The following is a 19,719-nucleotide window of genomic DNA, read 5'->3' on the forward strand; positions in this document are numbered from 1 at the left end:
GCGCAAATTCGCTATCAATCGCTTTCGCGACACTTTGCCAGACATAAATTCACCAGGACAATACTAATTCCCTAAAATGCAAAGTTGCGTCCAGGGCGCCAAATGCTGGAGAAGTTGCGCTAACATTACTTAAACAAGCAAAGCGAAGTTGTGCTAGGGTTGGCTAATTTGCATACGGCGGGAAGTGAAAGTTGAATGGACGGATATGTTGCAGCAAATACATTACATTACAAAAGGCCAGGGAACCATAATAAAATAAAAAAAGTTGTTATAATGCCCTACACATGAGGCCAGTGTATAGTTTATGTGCCATATGTTAGGAAATGTAGGGGGGAACCGGGTACCCTAAAAAAAAATTTATGGTCTTTTGCAGGCTATCACTCAGAAAAAAGGAAAAGAAGCCAGCGTTTTTGGGATTTAGAACATTTTTCAACCAAAAATTGAGGAAGTCCTATCCACTCCATTGCACTTTGCCTGATCTGAGGTGGCGAAGGCAAGTCTTGTAAAAGCGGTAACCTTCAGTAAAATCCGCATCTTGGTGAATTTGCAGAGTTACGTCCGTTCGCCAGAGGGAAAATTTGCCTGCCGTTAGAGTGCGAAGCAACGCTAGCGTTTATATCCTGTGCTAGTGAAGTGACGCCTGCGCCCGTTAGGGAATCAGCGAAGTTCCGAAATTATGTCACACTGGTGAATTTTTGCTGGCGCTAGTCACTTTGCCCCTTTAGGGAATCTGTCCCTGAGAATGAAGTGTGTATCTTGTTATATAATATATATAATCAATAAGAAACCGAACCTTTTTTTTCAAGGATATTCCAAGTGACAGAGAATATTCAAGATCACCTTTCTTGGTTTGTGAAACTTTAAGGTGACTTTTAAAATATCATATTTTGCAACTCGGGTACATTTTTTTTACAATGTGCAAGTTTAAATGAATAATGAGACCCAAGTGTACGTGTACAGTACAAAACTTCATAAAAACAACAGAAGGGAAACCAGAGCCTTAAGGCAAATAGGTTACCATAAATCTTGTTAATGTAATCAACATTTATATATGTATTGCTCATGTTCTTTCATATTAACTTCCTAAAATAATCTAATTCAAGATCTAGAAAATCTAATCTAGGGCATACTCTTCCGTAGGACAGCACGTTCGAGAAGTCCTTAAAAACCTGGGTAAAAACACTATTGTCCATCCAAAGGATAGAAAATGATGCCTCATCAGCCAAATCAGCCAAAACAACTGGACTTGCTGAGTAATCATTGAAGTCGTTTCACTACTAATCCGAACAATGATTACTCAGCAAGTCCAGTTGTTTTTAGATTTATATATACTAGATATACCATGACCTGGATGAATAAAAATCTTCATAGTCTCATCAGCCAAAACAGTTGATTATTAATCATTATGAGTTTCTATGCTGCCATGTAATGTGAATCTGAATTAATTAGCTGTGTATAGTGAATTTTATGTTGTCTATATACAGTATATTGGAGGGTGGTACCTAATTTCAGGTAACTGATAGCAACATAGATAGAAAAGACGATGGGGAACTACTAAGTCATGTTTGGAGACATATATCCAAAATGTTAAAGGGATGATGGACTTTATGCTGATACAGATAATAATGTGTAATATTCCTAGCCTTATATCTTGGTGAGCTTTTCTCTCTTAATTAAACAAATACTCTTTTTGAACATAAACGGCAGTAAAGGCATGAGACCTGTTATCCAGAATGCTTGGGGCCTGTGGTTTTCCAGATACAGTAACTGATCTTTTTGTAATTTAAATTTTCAAACTTTAAGGGGCAAATTCATCAAGGGTCGAATATCGAGGGTTAATTAACCCTCGATATTCGACTGGGAATGAAAATCCTTCGACTTCGAAAATCGAAGTCGAAGGATTTTGCGCAAATACTGCGATCGTTCGATCGAAGGAATAATTGTTCGATTGAACGATTAAATCCTTCGAATCGAACGATTCGAAGGATTTTAATCCAACGATCGAAGGATTATCTTTCGACCAAAAAAACTTAGCCAAGCCTATGGGGACCTTCCCCATAGGCTAACATTGGGTTCGGTAGCTTTTAGGTGGCGAACTAGGGGGTCGAAGTTTTTTCTTAAAGAGACAGTACTTTGACTATCGAATGGTCGAATAGTCGAACGATTTTTAGTTCGAATCCTTTGATTCGAAGTCGAAGTCGTAGTCGAAGGTCGAAATAGCCCATTTGATGGTCGAAGTAAACAAAAAAACACTTCGAAATTCGAAGTTTTTTTCTTCTATTCCTTCACTCGAAGTTAATGAATTGGCCCCTTAGTCTACTACAAAATCATGTAAACAATATATAAACCCAAATAGGCTGGTTTTGCTTTAAGGATTAAGTATATATTAGTTGGGATCAATTACAAGCTACTGTTCTATTATTACAGAGGTAAAGGTAATTTTTAAAAATTCTGATTATTTTATTATAATGGAGTCTATGGGAGGCAGCCTTTCCATAATTCGGAGCATACAAGATACTTTTTCATTATTACAGAGAAAAAAAGATTATAATAAATAAAAATTATTTTAAAGGTGAACTGTCATGATTTTTATGATGTCGTATTATTTCTAAATTACACTGTTTACACTGCAAATAATTCACTCTACAGTATAAAATTTAATTCCTGAGCCAATAAGTGTGTTTTTTTTAGTTTTAATATTAGTGTGTAGGCGCCATCTCAGGTCATTTTGCCTTGTCATGTGCTTTCATAAAGAGCCAGTGCTGCACTATGGAACTGCTGTCTGACAGGCTATTATTTCTCCTACTCAATGTAACTGAAGGAGTAACAGTGGGACATGGATTTTTACTATTGAGTGCTGTTCTTATATCTACCAGGGAGCTGTTATCTTGTGTTAGGGAGCAGCTTTGTGGTCACTTTCCCATTATTCTGTTGTTTGGTTGCTGGGGGTGAAATTGGAGGGGGTGATATCATTCAAATTTGCAGTATAGCCGTAAAGAGTGACTGAAGTTTATCAGAGCACATGACTGGGGGATCCTGGGACAATGACAATATGTCTAGCCCCATTTCAGATTTCAAAATTAAATATTAAAAAAATCAGTTTGCTCTCTTGAAAAATGTATTTCAGTGCAGAAGTCTGTTGGAGCAGCACTATTAACTGATACATTTTGAAAAAAACATGTTTTTCCATGACAGTATCCCTTTAAAAAAATTGGATTATTGGGATAAATTGGGGTCTATGGCCTTTCCATAATTCTGTGTTTTCTGGATAATGAGTTTCTGTATTGTACAGTAAAGTGTCTAATGAAACCCGTAATTGAGTTTCAAGTTCTTCTTCATATTATAGAGTTCTACCACTATTGGGAAAAGAGTTCACATGGCTCCAGATTAGGTTCTGTCATTTATATGAGAATTCCCACTAGGGGCCTAATACAGTTTTGAACATATAGAACATATAGACCTATGAAATCATGTAACAATTTAATAACACAACAAATAACCTATAATAAATACAGTCATTAAATGTTGTGCATAGTGTTAGTTACCAAAACTGCTTAGTGATGTCACTTATCAACAAACTCATTATTATTTTATTATTATTTCAGTTGGTTTAGTGCAAAAACTCTCAGGCCGTTGGTCCCAGCCCACCCTATGTTTATTATATATCAGTGTTTATACTTTTGTATAGTTGTCAGATAAAGTCTAAACCATTCATCATCAACCCCTTTGAGCCTCTGAACACATTTTTGTACCACATCCCTGTTATTAAGCAATACATAATTAAAATGAAAACAGAACTGCTGAGCGAGTCTTTGAATGCCCTGTACTCAGAAAAGCATTCCAGTATTCTGTAGAGAGAATTTACTCCTTTTAAAGACTAATCTCAAGGTCAGCAGCAAAGATAAATGTTATTTATAAAGAACTGTGAATAAAACCTGATACAAAGCAGAAGCTAATCCTGTTTGAATTTTATATGCCCCTAAATATTTATGGTAACCAAGTGCTTTTACCTTTCGTTCAGCAGGTGATGGAGAGAGGCATTTTGACGTTTTATTTAGCTTTCTACTTATTTAGACACATTAGATGTATTATTAGGAAGGAAGCCATGCTGCGCTCTCGTTCAGTTAGCGTAAATTATGGCTCTGAATTACCATTAGTGTAGAAAAGCCAGCTGTAGCAACCATATTTTTTTCATGTTACTATGGCAGATTCTAGTAATATGTGAGCCTTAATCAGAGCTCACAGCCTAATGATATAATAAGATTGCATTTCGGCACATAGACTTTATTATATGAGAGGGTTATGTAAATTATACGCCTGCATTCCGGAGAGCTGTACTTGAGTAAAATAACCAATGTGGATGTTGCATTTGAATAAAAATCAAGCAATGCTCGTAAATTCATTGGGCTTCTGAAATACATTTCGCTTAGTAGATTTTAAGATGAACAAAATTCAGAGTGAAAAAAACGGGCAATTGAGGTTTCTGTTCCAATTATAGTATTAACCCAGGCCATGTGGTTTCCATAGAAAAGTGATATCCAGGGAACTTAAAGATGCACAAATTCTTTAATATAAGGCTAATTTGATAACAATGAAGGTGATAATGTAATTCTGGCCCATAGAATGTCTTGATATGTTTCTTTGTGCAGCTAGTAGAGATAAGCGAAACTCATGGAGGCCTCGGATTTTGGATTCCAAACTGTCAGTCCAAAACATTGCTGCTGTCACTTCCAAGAAATGTAATGTCACTTCCAGACATGGCAGCGATATACAGGTATGGGATCCATTATCCAGAAACTTCTGAATTATGGGATGGTCATCAACCATAGACTCCATTTTATCCAAATAATCCAAGCTTTAAAAAAATGATTTCCTTTTTGTCTGTAATGTTAAAACAGTACCTTGTACGTAATCCAAACTAAGATATAATTAATCCTTACTGGAAGTAAAACCAGAAAAGATCAATGTTTACTAAATAACCTCCTTAATGTTTACATGGTTTTAGTAGACTTAAGGTATGGAGATCTGAATTAGATCTAAATTACAGAAAGATCCCTTATCCAGAAAACCCCAGGTCCCGAGCATTCTGGATAACAGGTGCCATACCTGTACCCCCTATTTTAGACATAAAGATCTTTTTATCTATGCATTCATGAAATTATTCAGATTTCTCTGAAATGCCAACATCTTTGTTGTTTACTTCTACGTTTACCTTTTTTCTGCAGTCCTTTGCTGGAACCTTGCTTCTAAGATTAGCCTAATTTGCTTCCCTAGCAGTATTATTTTACTATTCCTCTGTCCATAATATGGGAGGGGGTGGGGGAACAGGCATGTTTCCAGGTAAAGTTTGATATGTCACTCATTGATACTTTATGGTTTTCAAAATGTATTGACTTACCTGATCAGTTAGACCAAGGGTCTAATGACCAGGTTACATGTCTGATGTGACTGATGACAATTTATAAGAGCTAGTGGAAGTCATGGCCAACAAGATTTTCTTCAAGAGATTTCCTGTAACTCAAGCAGGTGCTGCATCCAGAAATATCAAGAGGTCCATTTTAGAAAGCTCAAAAATATAACAATGCCATTAACCATAGTGTCCTATTAAACCCTTTCAGAGCCACATATTGCAGTGCCACAGATTATATAATCTATAGTTTTGCTGAAAGTGCACCAAATGCCATATTGTATGTTCTATGTATGATTGGCCACAGACTATGGGAGTCAACTGGCAGCATAGCTTGTAGCCTTAACTCTTTCTTATAAGAAACTGATGAGGGGATACCAAGATCTGGATGTAACATATAATTCATAGGAACAGGCATCTGATACCTCGGACACAATTTCAAGAACATTATGAACAATTGTGCCTTTTAGTGCTCATTAGGCTTGGGCGAATTTGACCTGTTTAGTTTTGCCAAAAATTCGCAGCTGGCGAAATGTCTGCGACGCCCATTAAAGTCTATGGGCGTCAACATTTTTTGATGCGCACCAATTTTTTTTTGATGCGCTACGCCATACAAGTCTATGGGCGTCATTTCCACACTGAAATAAGGCAAAAAATACGCCCATCCCTAGTACTCATTCAACGAACTATTGCATATGGGGCATATCGGCACTCCATTATGGTAGCCAAAGCGATGGTGGGACAGGGTGCAAAGTGTTAAAAATATGTTTGTGCCTGTTTTTACACTTTACCTTCTTCTCCATCATCTGTAAATGAGCCCTTCTGTGTTTGGCATGCAGGAACGGGAAGTGTCACCCTTAAGAACTCATATAACTATTCATATTTGTGGGCTCTGAATGCCCAGAATGTTAATTTGCAAATGTTACTTATAGGGCGTCTTTGGGCCACAGAGTTTCATTCTAATTCTTTTTTTGGTTAACCCTGGTACAAATTACCACTCCAAAACTTGCACCTACCTTTTGTAAATGAGCACTAGAATCATACTAACTTCTACTGTTAACAACATATAAATACTTATATACATTAACTTACCCAGATTTTTATAGGGGTCTTTTTGTAATTTGGATCTTCATGTCTTAAGTCTTGTAAAAAATCATGTAAACATTAAATAAACCCAATAGGCTGGTTTTACTTCCAATAAGGATTAATTATATCTTAGTTGGGATTAAGTACAAGGTTCCGTTTTATTATTAGAGAGAAAAAGGAAATCATTTTTAAACATTTGGATTATTTGATTATAATGAAGTCTATGGGAGAAGGTCTTTCCGTAATTCAGAGCTTTCTAGATAATGGGTTTCTGGATAACGGATCCCGTAACTGTATATAATCATAACTCATGAGAGAATAGTCTCTTTTTGGCAGTTTATTTTCACGTGCAGGAAATAAACAAAATAAACAGTTCAAAACAAAATCCTTGCCACTTAATGGGTTTCTAGCTAACAGGTTTTTCTAACTAACCAGGAATAATAAAACAGATAATAATCCAACACAAACAAATACTGAAACCTTGTGGTGATTTCAAGTCTCTCAGGGAGCTCACACAGGCAGCTTTTCTGTGTCTTTTTCCAGACTGGAGCTCCACACTCTGGCTTGAGCTGCCTTTTTAAATATCCACCCTAGATGCCTCAGGACAACTCAAAACACCCAGGTTGGACTAGCAGCAGTGTCGGACTGGCCCACCGGGATACCAGGAAAACTCCCGATGGGCCCAGGTGTCAGTGGGCCTTTTTGCTTCTAAACATTTGGCCTATTTCATGGTCATTCCCTATTTCTTTATGGGGAAAAATGTGTAATAATGGAAGAATATAGTAAAATTAGATATTAAAGAGGTTGAGTGAGGATAAGAGGAATAATAGTTTGGAAAATGGGCCCACGGTCTAAGGTTTTCTGGTGGACCCCTAGCATCACAGTCCAACACTGACTAGCAGTCCTGGAACCACTCTGTTAGGAACCTGGGGCATAAATAAGCACAGGACTTTCCCAGGTATCCTAGTAGTGACCTCACCACAATATATATATATATATATATATATATATATATATATATATATATATATATATATATATATATATATATATATATATATATAAAAGTTGTGCTTATGAATCAAAACAGCCTTGAATCAAAACAGCAAGACCTCTACGGCCCACTGGCCGTAGAGGTCTTGCTCTTTTCAGTAACACTTAAGCAGTTAGTCCATTCCTCAGTGTTCTAGAGACTTATCTCAGGAGTGTATCCCAAACTCTTCTTTTCACAGACCTTTTTTAGTTACCTCACACACAATCTCACTTCCTGCTTCCTGCCTTTGGCAGAGAGCTTCCCTCCTCCCAGGTGGGGACATCACTCCCACACCTGCAGTAAAATGCATTTGTAATTCTCTTTACATTCTGTGTCTCATAGAGCATTCTGGGAGATATGTACCTTCCCTCTAGAGTTCTTCCCACACACTATATTATATATATATATATACAATCAAATGTTAATAATATAAGTATACACTAAAATACCATGGTACAGTGATGCAATAAATTTGATCTTACTGATGCTTATACACTCAATATGTAACACCATCTACAAGCTTGTAATTATGCCAGAAATTTAATGAATGTTGATTATTTAACTGAAATCTAGCATGCAGCAATTTCCAAGTAAGCATGTGGAATTTACTAGCTGCGGCTGATGAAACCAGAGTTCATTAGTTCAATTAAGCAAGAACATTATTGTAAAGAACAAATAACAGCATTTGTATTTTGTACCGAGTAAAAGAGAAGTCATACAAAGTTAAGGGCATTGTAAGGATACAGAAGCCCCAGTGGGGTGTTTGTACGAGCCTACTGGAACAGAAAAATAGCTCATCAAGATGCATAAACTCCTAAAAGATAGTTACTGTAATGTCTACATTTTTTGGCTTTAATTAAAATATACCTATGAAAAAAGTAATTTGCATTTAACAACCCTCTTGTGAAAATCCTAATAAAGTCGCCATTTTCACAGAAGTTGTTATATTTTTATTATTTAATTCAGCAATAAGTGACAGTAATGATATCTTCTTTTAGGGGGAGGAGTGTGAAATTTGTGCTTAGGGAGACCAACCAATAGAAAGCTTTTCACTGGAGAACTAATAATGTATTACTAAATATCAGTTGGTCTCATTTTGAGAAGGCTGTGTCTGCAGACATCTTTATTTTTTTTTTTATTTAGGCATATAGCAGTGATCCCCAACCATTGGTTCTTGAGCAACATGTTGCTCACCAACCCTTTCAATATTACTCTCAGTGGCCTCAATGTAGGTGCTTATCTTTAAATTTCTGGCTTGGAGGCAAGTTTTGGTTGAATTAAAACAAGGTGTATTGCCGAACAAAGTTTCTTGTAGGATACTAGGCCGCAAAGAGGCTTCAAAATAGCCAATCACAGCCCTTATTTGGCATCCCCAGGGACTTATTTCATGCTTGTGTTGCTCCCCAACCCTTTTCACAATTGAATGTGTCTCACAAGTTATAAATGTTGGGGATCCCTGGCATATAGGATGTACAACCGAATTTTTTTATGTGCAAAAAAAATGATTTAATAACAAACAAGCAAATTTGATTGCTCTTGCTTGTTGCAGAATAGTATTTTAATTAAAAAAGTGTTTTTTTTCATGAGCAGGTTTTTCACAAAATTTAAAAATCATTACCTCAAAACGTAATTTTTATAAAAAATAATTCATCATAGAGCCAACTCAATTGATTGCTGCAAAACCAGGAACTTAGTGTTTCATCAATCGACTGCCCAAATAACGATGGGATAACACTGATAAATGTGAGTCATAGCAAATGACCCCTATTGTTTTACAGATATAACATAGCTGAAATTAATATACATTTGAAATTTATGAAATTCTTCTACTCATTTCTGCTATGATCCAGAAGCGGCTCCACTTCTTATTTATAAAGCTCCATTGTCGACTAAAAAAAATCCCCTTTCAATAATCCTTTTACGTGTAAATATGTACAAAGCTGTGATGTGAAAAAAAAAGCTTTTTTCAAAAATATTACAACTCAGTTATTTAAGGTTAATTTCTTGATTGCATGGTTTTTATGTAAGCTATTAACACTCATGAAAAATATTTACAGAGTTTTAGAAATTATTGTTTTTTTAGAAGTGATTGTTTTACAAGGTAGAACATTGAGTATGGAATTTATTTATTTTCCTTCATTTTTTAAACCAGGCCTCCTTTATCCTCTCATTTATGTTGTCACACTCTCTCAGAGTATCTCTCATTCAGTCTACAGTGCTGCCTTCCCTGGTAACTGTTAATCCAGATTTTATGGGAACAAGAATGAGATTACAGACTTGCTTACTGAAGGATTCTGAGATGAGCATCAAGGCCAATAACAAGCAAGAGTATAAACGTGACCTGCCTTTTTTTAACATTCAGCAATCTCAACAGAACTCCTATCAAGTGCATGACTTAAAAAACCGTCATTTGAAAACAGGGGAAAAGATGTCGCCACAGAAACTATAACCCAGTTAGACTCCTCATTAGTTTAAATATAGTCTAGCGGTTTCCTATTCTGTTTGTATAATCACCTACGGTCAAATTTAGTACAATTTTAATTCACATTATTGCTTTGATATAAGAAAAATGCACGTTTTAGTATTTTTGCATTTTTCAGATTTACCAATCCAATTTTTATAAAAAAAAAAAATGGGCAACTAAAGCCTGCCGACTTTCTCAATGGAAGTTGTATTTCAACTTTCAAGCAATTGTATATCATTTGAGCTTCTGGACTCAAAAGAAATCTGAACTATCAATATCATCTTCAAGGTAACTTATGAATATGTTACTGCAGTGGCTAAAAGGCAGAGCCTTGAGTACCTGTTCCTCCTGACCCCATTTATCATGACTCCAGGTTTTATCCTTTGGCCAGTTTCAAGTTTTATTTGCCCAGAGCAATATTCTGTAGTTGGTGCATACTCTGGTACAAAATCAATCGACATCCACCACAGACTTTGGGTCTGCATTTCTGTGAATCATCTTATTGGGTCATGAAGGCATAAAAACATATATCTGTTCTGCTCCAGTAAACCTTAGGAACCATCAAGCAGTTAGCTCTTACTTATCTAGTAGAGTAAAGACAGTAAAAACAAAGTGGCAGCCCATTATATGACAAATCCCCCTGTATATATTTGTTTAACTCTGTAGTTTAATAAACTAAGATGTTACCAATATTTAAATATTCTTGTTACTAGAAGCTTACACATGGCTTGCCAAAACTTTGGTTTGTTCTCTTGTATGTGACAAATAGATGACACTTTTATGTGTCAGCTGACAAAACCTCTGTCACTTTAGACTTTAAGGCAGTTTCTGCTCCTAAGTGCAAATAGACAAGGAATCAATTTTCTATAACAATTATAATCTATAACTCCATACTGAACTGTCTCCTGTTCTCTTTAATGAACAGTATAAACTGTTTACCAGACAGATGTTCTAATGTTTCTGTAGGATTTTAGGTGACAAGATATTTCTTCTCCGGGGAGCTACAAAATATGATGTACTTTTTGTCTTCTCTCTAATGTTACCTTCGTGTATTCAATGATACTATAAATGCTGCCTATAAAATAAAAATTTTCATAATGACAAGCAAAATCACACAACATTCAATGACAGAATCTAAGGTCAAAGCAAGATATAAAGGGAATCGTTTTAATACCGTTTACCTGCTCCAATCACTCTTTCAATGCGTATTCTGGAAGGATCTATCTCTTTGGCAAACTCATGGACAGCTAAGGAAGGGTCTTCATAAGTGTCTGGATCAATGTAGGTTTTCACACCTGGGAAATGCACTAGAAAGAATAAAAACAAAAGTCTTCCATTTTATGAGGTTTCTATACTGAAAGAACACAAAAGAAAAGAGAAAAACATTAAATGGTTGTTACTTTGAAAATGGAGTTTTAAGGTTCACATATTGAATACATAATATATTGCTTCACTATCCCTTGGGTGAAGGAGTATGATGCTGAGAAAAGTGAGTGTTAACTTTGGAATGTACAAAAATTAACCCGGTGTGCAGGGCTGACCGAAGGATTCAGAGGAGACGTGTCTTGCTCAATAATCATTCGGCTTTATTGTGCACATCTAGTGAACATTTGACAGTGGGTTGGTGAGAAAACCTATGCGTTTCGTGCCTTAACTCTCCTGGCACTTCATCAGGGTCTAGTGTTTGTCACGTGCTCTGGGCTTTAAATAGCCTAATTGATTGGTGTTAATTCAAAACGCACTAACTTTGGAATGGACCATAAAAAATGGATACTGATGAATTGGTAGGTGGGCAAACAGACCAGCAATTGACGCTTGAAGGAGATCTAAGAAGTAGTTAGAAAGGTGAAATGAGAACAATCAGTGATGGAATTGGGGCAGGAGAGAAGAGGTTTTCAGATTTTTTGGCTTTAAACAATTGATTGGGGGCGGCATTAACTCATATTATGGTCACAAAAAAACATGTCCCGACTCTATATAGGACTCTATCCTATGATTTAAGGAATAGTGAATGCAATAAACAATCATTCACCCTTAAATTTCACCCTCATTGATCGTTGGCTTGGGTTCCCTCTTCCACTGCTTTGGGATGTTTTGGGGGTGGAGTCTTACAGTTTGGAATCCATTACTTACAATACAGAGGTATCTTTGAATTGGTACAGTAAATGAAATATAAGGTAAAATATTGCAATAGCTGGGCTTTCCTGTGTATATATGGTGGTGGTTGGCCTTCTCTAGGTCAAATTTTTATTATATCCTCCTCTATGGTATAGTATGATAATTATATGTGATTCATGATGAAAATATATTGGTTTCACAGTAGAATGACTTGGGGACATGGCTTTTCAGACTAGCGATAGCAGAGCGTAGAAATAGGATAGAGTAGTATAGGATAGGCAAACAATAGTTTATCAGCTGATACACATGTTAAGATAAGGATTTCTGTCTGCCACATGCTTCTCTGCCAGTCTGGCCTTCAGGTATGATATATCACCATTTGCTGCTGCTTTCATCCATGGTTAGTAATTCTGTTTCTAAAGACCCACAGCAGAAGGCTGTACATTATACCCATTAATTTTAGAAACAAACCTTTGTGAATAGTGCAGTTTTACTGTATTGCTTAGAGAAATACTTCTCTGAACACCTGCCTCAAAGTCTCTTTTATTTGTGACCCCCCTGGCTCTCTTATGTATTTACAAATTCACAAATCAGGAACAGCAGAATAGTGAGACTGAGAGCCGGCCGTACAGACTTTTTTAATTATGTGAGGCTTTGTCCCAAGACATTTGCACTCCAGTGATTTTAAGCACAAAGGGGTTAAATGAGTTTGTATTATAATGCATAAATGAGAGAGGTCAAGTACTTTCACTGTCCCTTGTGTAGGTATTAATAATTTAAAAGAATTCTTCCTACAGGTGTGAATATCATTTAGGAAACCGAGTCGTCTGCTATTTTATATCTTGCCTGTATCAATATTTAGGGAGAAAGCAGTTGATTCTCTGCCTTTGTACTTATTACCATGGATTTCTATGAAGGGCTTAGAAAAGAAAAGAATCAGAAAGTTGGCCTTTATTATATTTTCTGGAATGAACAGAGCAACATTGCGCATTTTCTTACAGTTGCCTGATCTGATGGGAACCAAAAACAAAATTACTTTCAATAATGAGTTTGCACTGTGCATTTAATTCCAGGATGTGTTCTTTATTTTTGTATGGATTTTCATAATCAGGTAATCAGATGAACTGAAATGATGTCTGTGCTGTATTTTGCACTTTCATTATATTATTTCATTATTATTTCGAATGGCTATCCGATGCTCCTCACTTCCACAATCATAGCTTTGGTTTCATACATACAGCAGCTTTGGCTGAGTAAGAGACAGATTTATTAGAAATCCAGTTCAACTTTTTAATGCTTTTTGAGAAAATCATAGCACAAAATGGCGAGTTTGAATATTTGTAAATTTGTGTTTTTCAGACTCAAAGTTTTGGGATTTACCTCAAAAATTAGAATAAAAAATCTTTAGCCACTTTAGCTTCTAATGAATTAAGGGAATATTGAGTTTTTGTTTTGCAATTTAACCAGATCAAGATTTTCCTATTTAATTTTTTTTCTAAAAATGCTAGCAGTCAAGGAAATAAGTCTTCTTTTATTCAGATGCACATGCTGAGCTGCCTAGAAATTAGGAAGCAAGTATTAGTACTGATTACTTATCATTTATAGATTTGGATTTTATATTAAAAAACAATATTAAATGGGTATGGTGGCAACTTTTCATCATTATTGTTTTAGTGGTTTTAGACTTTTTGAAACCTTGAATAAACTCTAAAAACACAAATGCCATCTAATTCATTAAACGCATATATATTTTCAAGTTTTTTTGAAAATTAAATCCTAAAACCTCTAAAAAAACCCTCTAAAAGTCTGAAAGGCTAAAATAAAGGTCCAGCAGGATTAGAGCAGCTCCTGTTGACTTCTATAGGACCTCAACTGCTTTTACCTGTATTAGAGTTTTTGGTGGTTTTTACACTTTATAAATCTAAATCTAGAACTTTCAAGTAATAAAAATCACAGATTTTTAGAGAGAAAATTAGAAATAGTAAAAGTAGAAATGTGAATATTAGTAAATAGACCCAAATGCTTCAGCAAGCTAAATAATTGGGTCTTGAGTTGCAATACTCAAGTCTTGCAATACTTTTATTCTGAAACACACAAAAAAAATATTGGAAAATAAAGATTGTACTTCCTAAACCTTTTAGGAATAAAGACAAAATACTAGTGATGGGTGAATTTATTCGCCAGACGCGAATTCTCTGCGAATAAATTCGCGAAACGCCCGCGAAAATTTGCGGCAAAAATTCGCCGGCGTCAAAAAACGTTCATATAGTTTTGACCCTTTACATATTCTTAAAATGTAAGCTTCTGTAACATACCTACATAAACAAAGGCATTTTAAGGAAGGACAAACAATACACCTACAATAAATGTTATATGGCTAATTGGCAGTTTATTGATTATGCATATTGACAGGCTGTTGTCTTTTAAGATACAGTATATGTCCCTCCAGGTGTCATCCCTATTCTGGAAATTGTATAAAACAGATGTAGAAGAAAGGGAGGTTGGAGATCGATTAGGAAAAATAAAAGGACATAAGGCAAAATTGCTGGAATATGTTCTAAATGTTATCACTGCAACCCGTCGTATGACTTATACTATCAGGAGCAAAGTACAAAACTTTGGTGTAGTGTTTCATGTTTTTTTACTGCAATGCTTTTTCCCAAAAAATCCTGTTCAATTGTGCCACAAAAAAAGTACAAAAACTGCCTCTATTTGTAAATGTCTTGCAATGGATGGATCATTATGGGCATCATATAGTCAAAGCATGGGCATTCACTGGCACACCCTTAAATTGCACATGACAGGTGCTAAATCAGGCCAACTAAATGACTAGTTGCTTTTTGGGTGATATGGGTAACTATCCTTTGATAGCAATGTAGTAAACCCTATAAATGAAATATTTCCAATCTAATAAATGTCAATAGTATTTACAGCTATTAATTATATGTATATATATGTATACTGTGAGTGTGTATATATATATATATATATATATATATATATATATATATACACACATATATATATATATATATATATATATATATATATATACACACATATATATATATATATATATATATATATATATATATATATATATATATATATATATATATATATACACTGTATATGTATTCATTTGCCTAGAGAAGAGTTATCTCCCTGTGCAGTTTGCTTCTCTGTGCACCTGTGCTACCCCTCACATACTGAATGCGCCTTGTTATCTCTGACTTTCCTTTTGTTGTACATCTCCTGGGCAAAGAGGAATATGTTCTGTCAGAGATGCAGAATTTCATCATTACTTAAGTAGGGGCTTTTGTGTGTAATCCCACATGATAAATATTTGATCCTTTGCTAGACACCTGCTGTTGCTTCACATACAGTTAAAGGGAAACTACAATCAGATTATTCTCCATTTTATTTCTTATAATCCTGTTTAGCTTACTAAACAGATTTCAGCCGTGCTTTTTATGTGCTTTTACATCAGACATAGCTTGCATGAATGGATATTATCAGACATTGAGTTTTTAAGCTCTATTTTACATTTTTACTTTTCCACCCATTCTGCTATTAAATTCTATTCATTAGAATAGAAAAAAAATCCCACCAAGCCACCAAGAAAATATGAAATATGCTAGATGTTGGCAAGTGTGGTGATATTCATTCATTCCACTTTGTGATAGAGGTATGAGACCTGTTATCCAAAATGCCTGCATATCATTTTGGTAATTTCAAATGTTTTCCAGAGGGACCCTAGTGGGCCATTTACTAACATATAGTTTTTCCTATATTTCTCCAAAACTCAAAACCCCAAAACAACACGAAAACCTCTATTACAAAAGTTTGCCAGGTAAAAAATGTTGAGGTCCTACAGAACTCATTGGGATCAACTGGAAGTCAGTGATCTTATTGGACCATTTTTAATCAAGTTGGACTTTTACAGATTTTCAGATTTTTTTCGCTAGTAATTGTACAAAAACGCAAATTTTTAGAGGTTTGCGCATTTTCATTAAGCTTTATTTTCTGTTCATACTTTTTATATTCAGATCTTTTAATAACTTCCATGACATTCATGAGCTATAACCACTTAAATTTCATTTTTTATAAATGGGCCTCCACTACTCTACTATAATTATATAGGTGCAAATAGGACAACAATATCCCTGGGTTTGAACATGATTATTAAAATAATAATGATTTTGTATTATGGTTTATAACTGCAACAAAACAACAAAACCACAACACAACAAAACCAAAATAATTATACATTCACTAATATTTCCATTAATACAACACAAAGGGAAAATAAAACATGAAGGTATAGTGACCCTTTAAACTACACCCCATTTGTCTGACCCCAAAATAAGTGCTTCCTTGGTGATGCTTAGGCAACTTTCATAAATGTAATGTACAATTATTCTACATGTGGTGCTCCCTTGCAATGCAAATGAAAAACTACCAGGGAATAAAACGTTCAAGAGCCATACTCACAATGTCCATTTTGTAAATTGGCTCTTCTTTTCTCTTCCGATTTCATCTTCGCTTTAATATACCACTGACACCTGTCAAGAATAAAAAATATTTACATAATGAGTCTATGGGGTACATTTACTTAGCTCGAGTGAAGAAAAAATACTTCGAATTTCGAAATGTATTTTTTTGGCTACTTCGACCATCGAATTTGGTACTTCGACCTTCAACTACGACTTTGACTTTGAATCGAACGATTCGAACTAAAAATCGTTCGACTATTCGACCATTCGATAGTCGAAGTACTGTCTCTTTAAAAAAAACTTCGACCACCTACTTCGCCACCTAAAACCTACCGAGCATCAATGTTAGCGGTGGGGAAGTTCCCCATAGGCTTTCCTAGCTTTTTTTGATCGAAGGAAAATCGTTCGATCGATGAATTAAAATCCTTCAGATCGTTTGATTCGAAGGATTTAATCGTTCGATCGCAGGAAAATGCGATAAATCCTTCGATATTCGATTTTACTTTGACGGTCGAATATCGAGGGTTAATTAACCCTCGATATTCGACCCTAAGTCGAACCCCTAGTAAGTATATCCTAAAACACAAATGAAAACCAATGCTGATGTGCTTTTCTACGGTGCTTTCCTCGCACTCAAGAGTTGTACTGTCACTGCATGTTACAAGGCAAAGGCACGTCTTCTTAATCATTAATTAGACTAATTAAAATAATGTTTCTCATGAGATTCTTTTGCTTGGAATTCACCATAATAAGTGCTTTATTTTTGAGAACAAGGTGTGTGCCCTTTTAGTTATGGGTTAATGTGGAGCCACACTGGTTTACCATGGGAATTGGTATAATAAAACTTCAACAGCTGTTCTGAGGCATCTTGAGAAACCCAGCTCTAATCAAATTCAGGTTTATGATGTCATTTATATGTAGCCTACATGAACGAGGGCAATACAAATTATTGGGAGAGAAATTAAACAGGTGGTTAAATATTTATAAGAACAAGGAAAACAGTCTGTAAATATATCAAAACAACACTTTTTTTGCAAGTGTGTCATATCATGGCCTCCAGCTGTTTCACAATTATTCTATACAAATCTTATTATTCTTGACGCATAACAGTGCAAAGAGCTTACAGTTAAAAAGGGGGAAGGGGCACAGCAATACAAAATAATAAGGAAAGAGCATAAGTACTGATCTTTGGCTGGGCATGAGTGCCATTGAAATGATTCCTTTAGAAAAATGGTTTCTAAGAAGTGTTTGAATTGACTGAGAGAAAGAAATCAGAAAACAGGGCAGTTAGGAAGAACATTTTCCAACATGAGACATCTGTATATATGAGGACAAGAGCTTGCCTTGAGCTGAATATAAGGGCAAAGAGGGGCTGTACTTGAGATAAGAGGGAATATATAAATTAAAGCAGTTGTGATGATCTGAAAGACAGAAGATTGCTTTTATATTCCATACACCATTTGATGGAAAAACCAAGAGATGGTCTTTAGCAGCAGAGGTGAAAGTAAAGATTTGAAGGGTATGAAATGCAAACGCCTTCACTGAATACAGTTTCAGTTAGGATTCAGAAGGCTACATTGAAATTGGATGCAATATTCTTCACTAGAGATGCCTGGTGATAGAGATAGGGAGTAAACAGCAATTTCAAGTTTCTGATTAAACAAGCTGAAAATAGGCATAGTGTGGCCCAGAGACACTGCTTACAACAGGATAGTAAGGATTGGAAGCCATAATAACTAAATCTGAGATTTCTTTTAAATAGTATATCAGCATAAAAACCGATTGCTGATTGGTTAAATAACACTGTTCCTAATTCATTAAAGGCCCTGTACCTGTCAAACCTGTTCCTTTTAGCCACAATGTATTTGTGTCTGATTCTAAGACCAGGCACAACTTTCTCACAGGCAACACATATATGTAGTCGGCAATCAAAATTATGAAGGAAAATTATGAAATCTGAAAATAGAGTAAGGCAGTAACTTTCAAACTGGGAGGCTTACCCACAGGGGACACAGGCCGGTAGACTGGAGGCCAGGTAGAGCAAAATATGGAAACAAAGTCTGTTTTCTTTTCTGAAAAAAAGTTATTTGCTGCCTTTGTTAGCTATTGTAGTAACTATAGCCAAATGATTGATTCATTGTGATGAATTAAGAGAGGCCAATCTGAAAATAATAATTATGGTTAGATTTGAGATAAACACTAATTTGCTATCTAGGGTAGCTTATAGTGTTCACCCCAAATCTTCTCTAATAAACCTTCAAGCTTTGCTTCCCTTAGTACCTAGGACAACATACATGCAACTGGCTTTGTCTCCATGGCATCCAAGCCCCCTAGGGGGAGAGCCCCACAGTTTGGAAACCACTTCTTTAACTAGAACTTGGAGCCTCTTCTTACAGTATATAAACCTTAAGTGATCAAGTATCTATAAAATATATCATATATCTGTATAAATCTATTACTGCGTATTAGGATTTATACATATTGTTCAGATATGCACTATTGTTTCCCTCTAAAAGGAAAATTCACATCAACAGAACGGTAACCCTTGCGTATATCGAATGTCAGTTTCAGGTCAACAGAGCACAACTTCAAAAGTAAATTTGAAAACAAATATATTCACTTAAACTATTAAACACTTTAACCTGGACCTCCAATTAAGTTGCTAAATGGAACGTTTATATGAGATAAAAAGCCTTTGCTATTCAAAAAGGCATGGTTTCCAAAGAAATACTATAATCAGGTTGGCATATCTATGGCATTACACTTTTCAGCATGTTATTTGCAATGGTTTTGAAATGCTTTCTGCTTGACCATGCTGGATAATCACTCAGCGGATAACCCAGCAGGTGTTTATCTCAGTTTGCCTCGCCAAAACGAATAGACCCATCAGAAACCTTATGATGCTAGAGTTCATCAAATTGCTAATTCTGAGTAGTGTAGCAGAGCTCATCTGTAAGGAACCAATCCAGTTCTTCAAAGTGAAATTTGTTTTAAATTTCTCACAAAATTGAGTATTTATTTACAATTTCCTTGCCCAGTGTTCACAGAATGAACCCCTTCTTATCACCGAGCTAAAATGATACTTTAAAATGAATTGATATCTTACAACACAGGC

At 35.4% G+C, this 19,719-nt stretch overlaps 1 protein-coding gene across 2 annotated transcripts in view; it reads right to left on the reverse strand.

The window, feature by feature from the left end:
• The window catches only part of LOC108707429 (ephrin type-A receptor 6), a 431,367-nt gene that overhangs the window by 87,625 nt on the left and 324,023 nt on the right, over nt 1–19,719 (reverse strand). For both annotated transcript variants that reach the window (XM_041581591.1, XM_041581590.1), the window contains 2 exons: nt 16,603–16,673; nt 11,172–11,297 (listed from right to left, as the gene is read on the reverse strand). In XM_041581591.1, coding sequence (XP_041437525.1) covers nt 11,172–11,297; nt 16,603–16,673 — 197 coding nt within the window. The remainder of the gene's footprint in view (nt 1–11,171; nt 11,298–16,602; nt 16,674–19,719) is intronic.

The sequence above is a fragment of the Xenopus laevis genome, chromosome 2L (assembly GCF_017654675.1).
Source record: "Xenopus laevis strain J_2021 chromosome 2L, Xenopus_laevis_v10.1, whole genome shotgun sequence".
NCBI lineage: Eukaryota > Metazoa > Chordata > Amphibia > Anura > Pipidae > Xenopus > Xenopus laevis.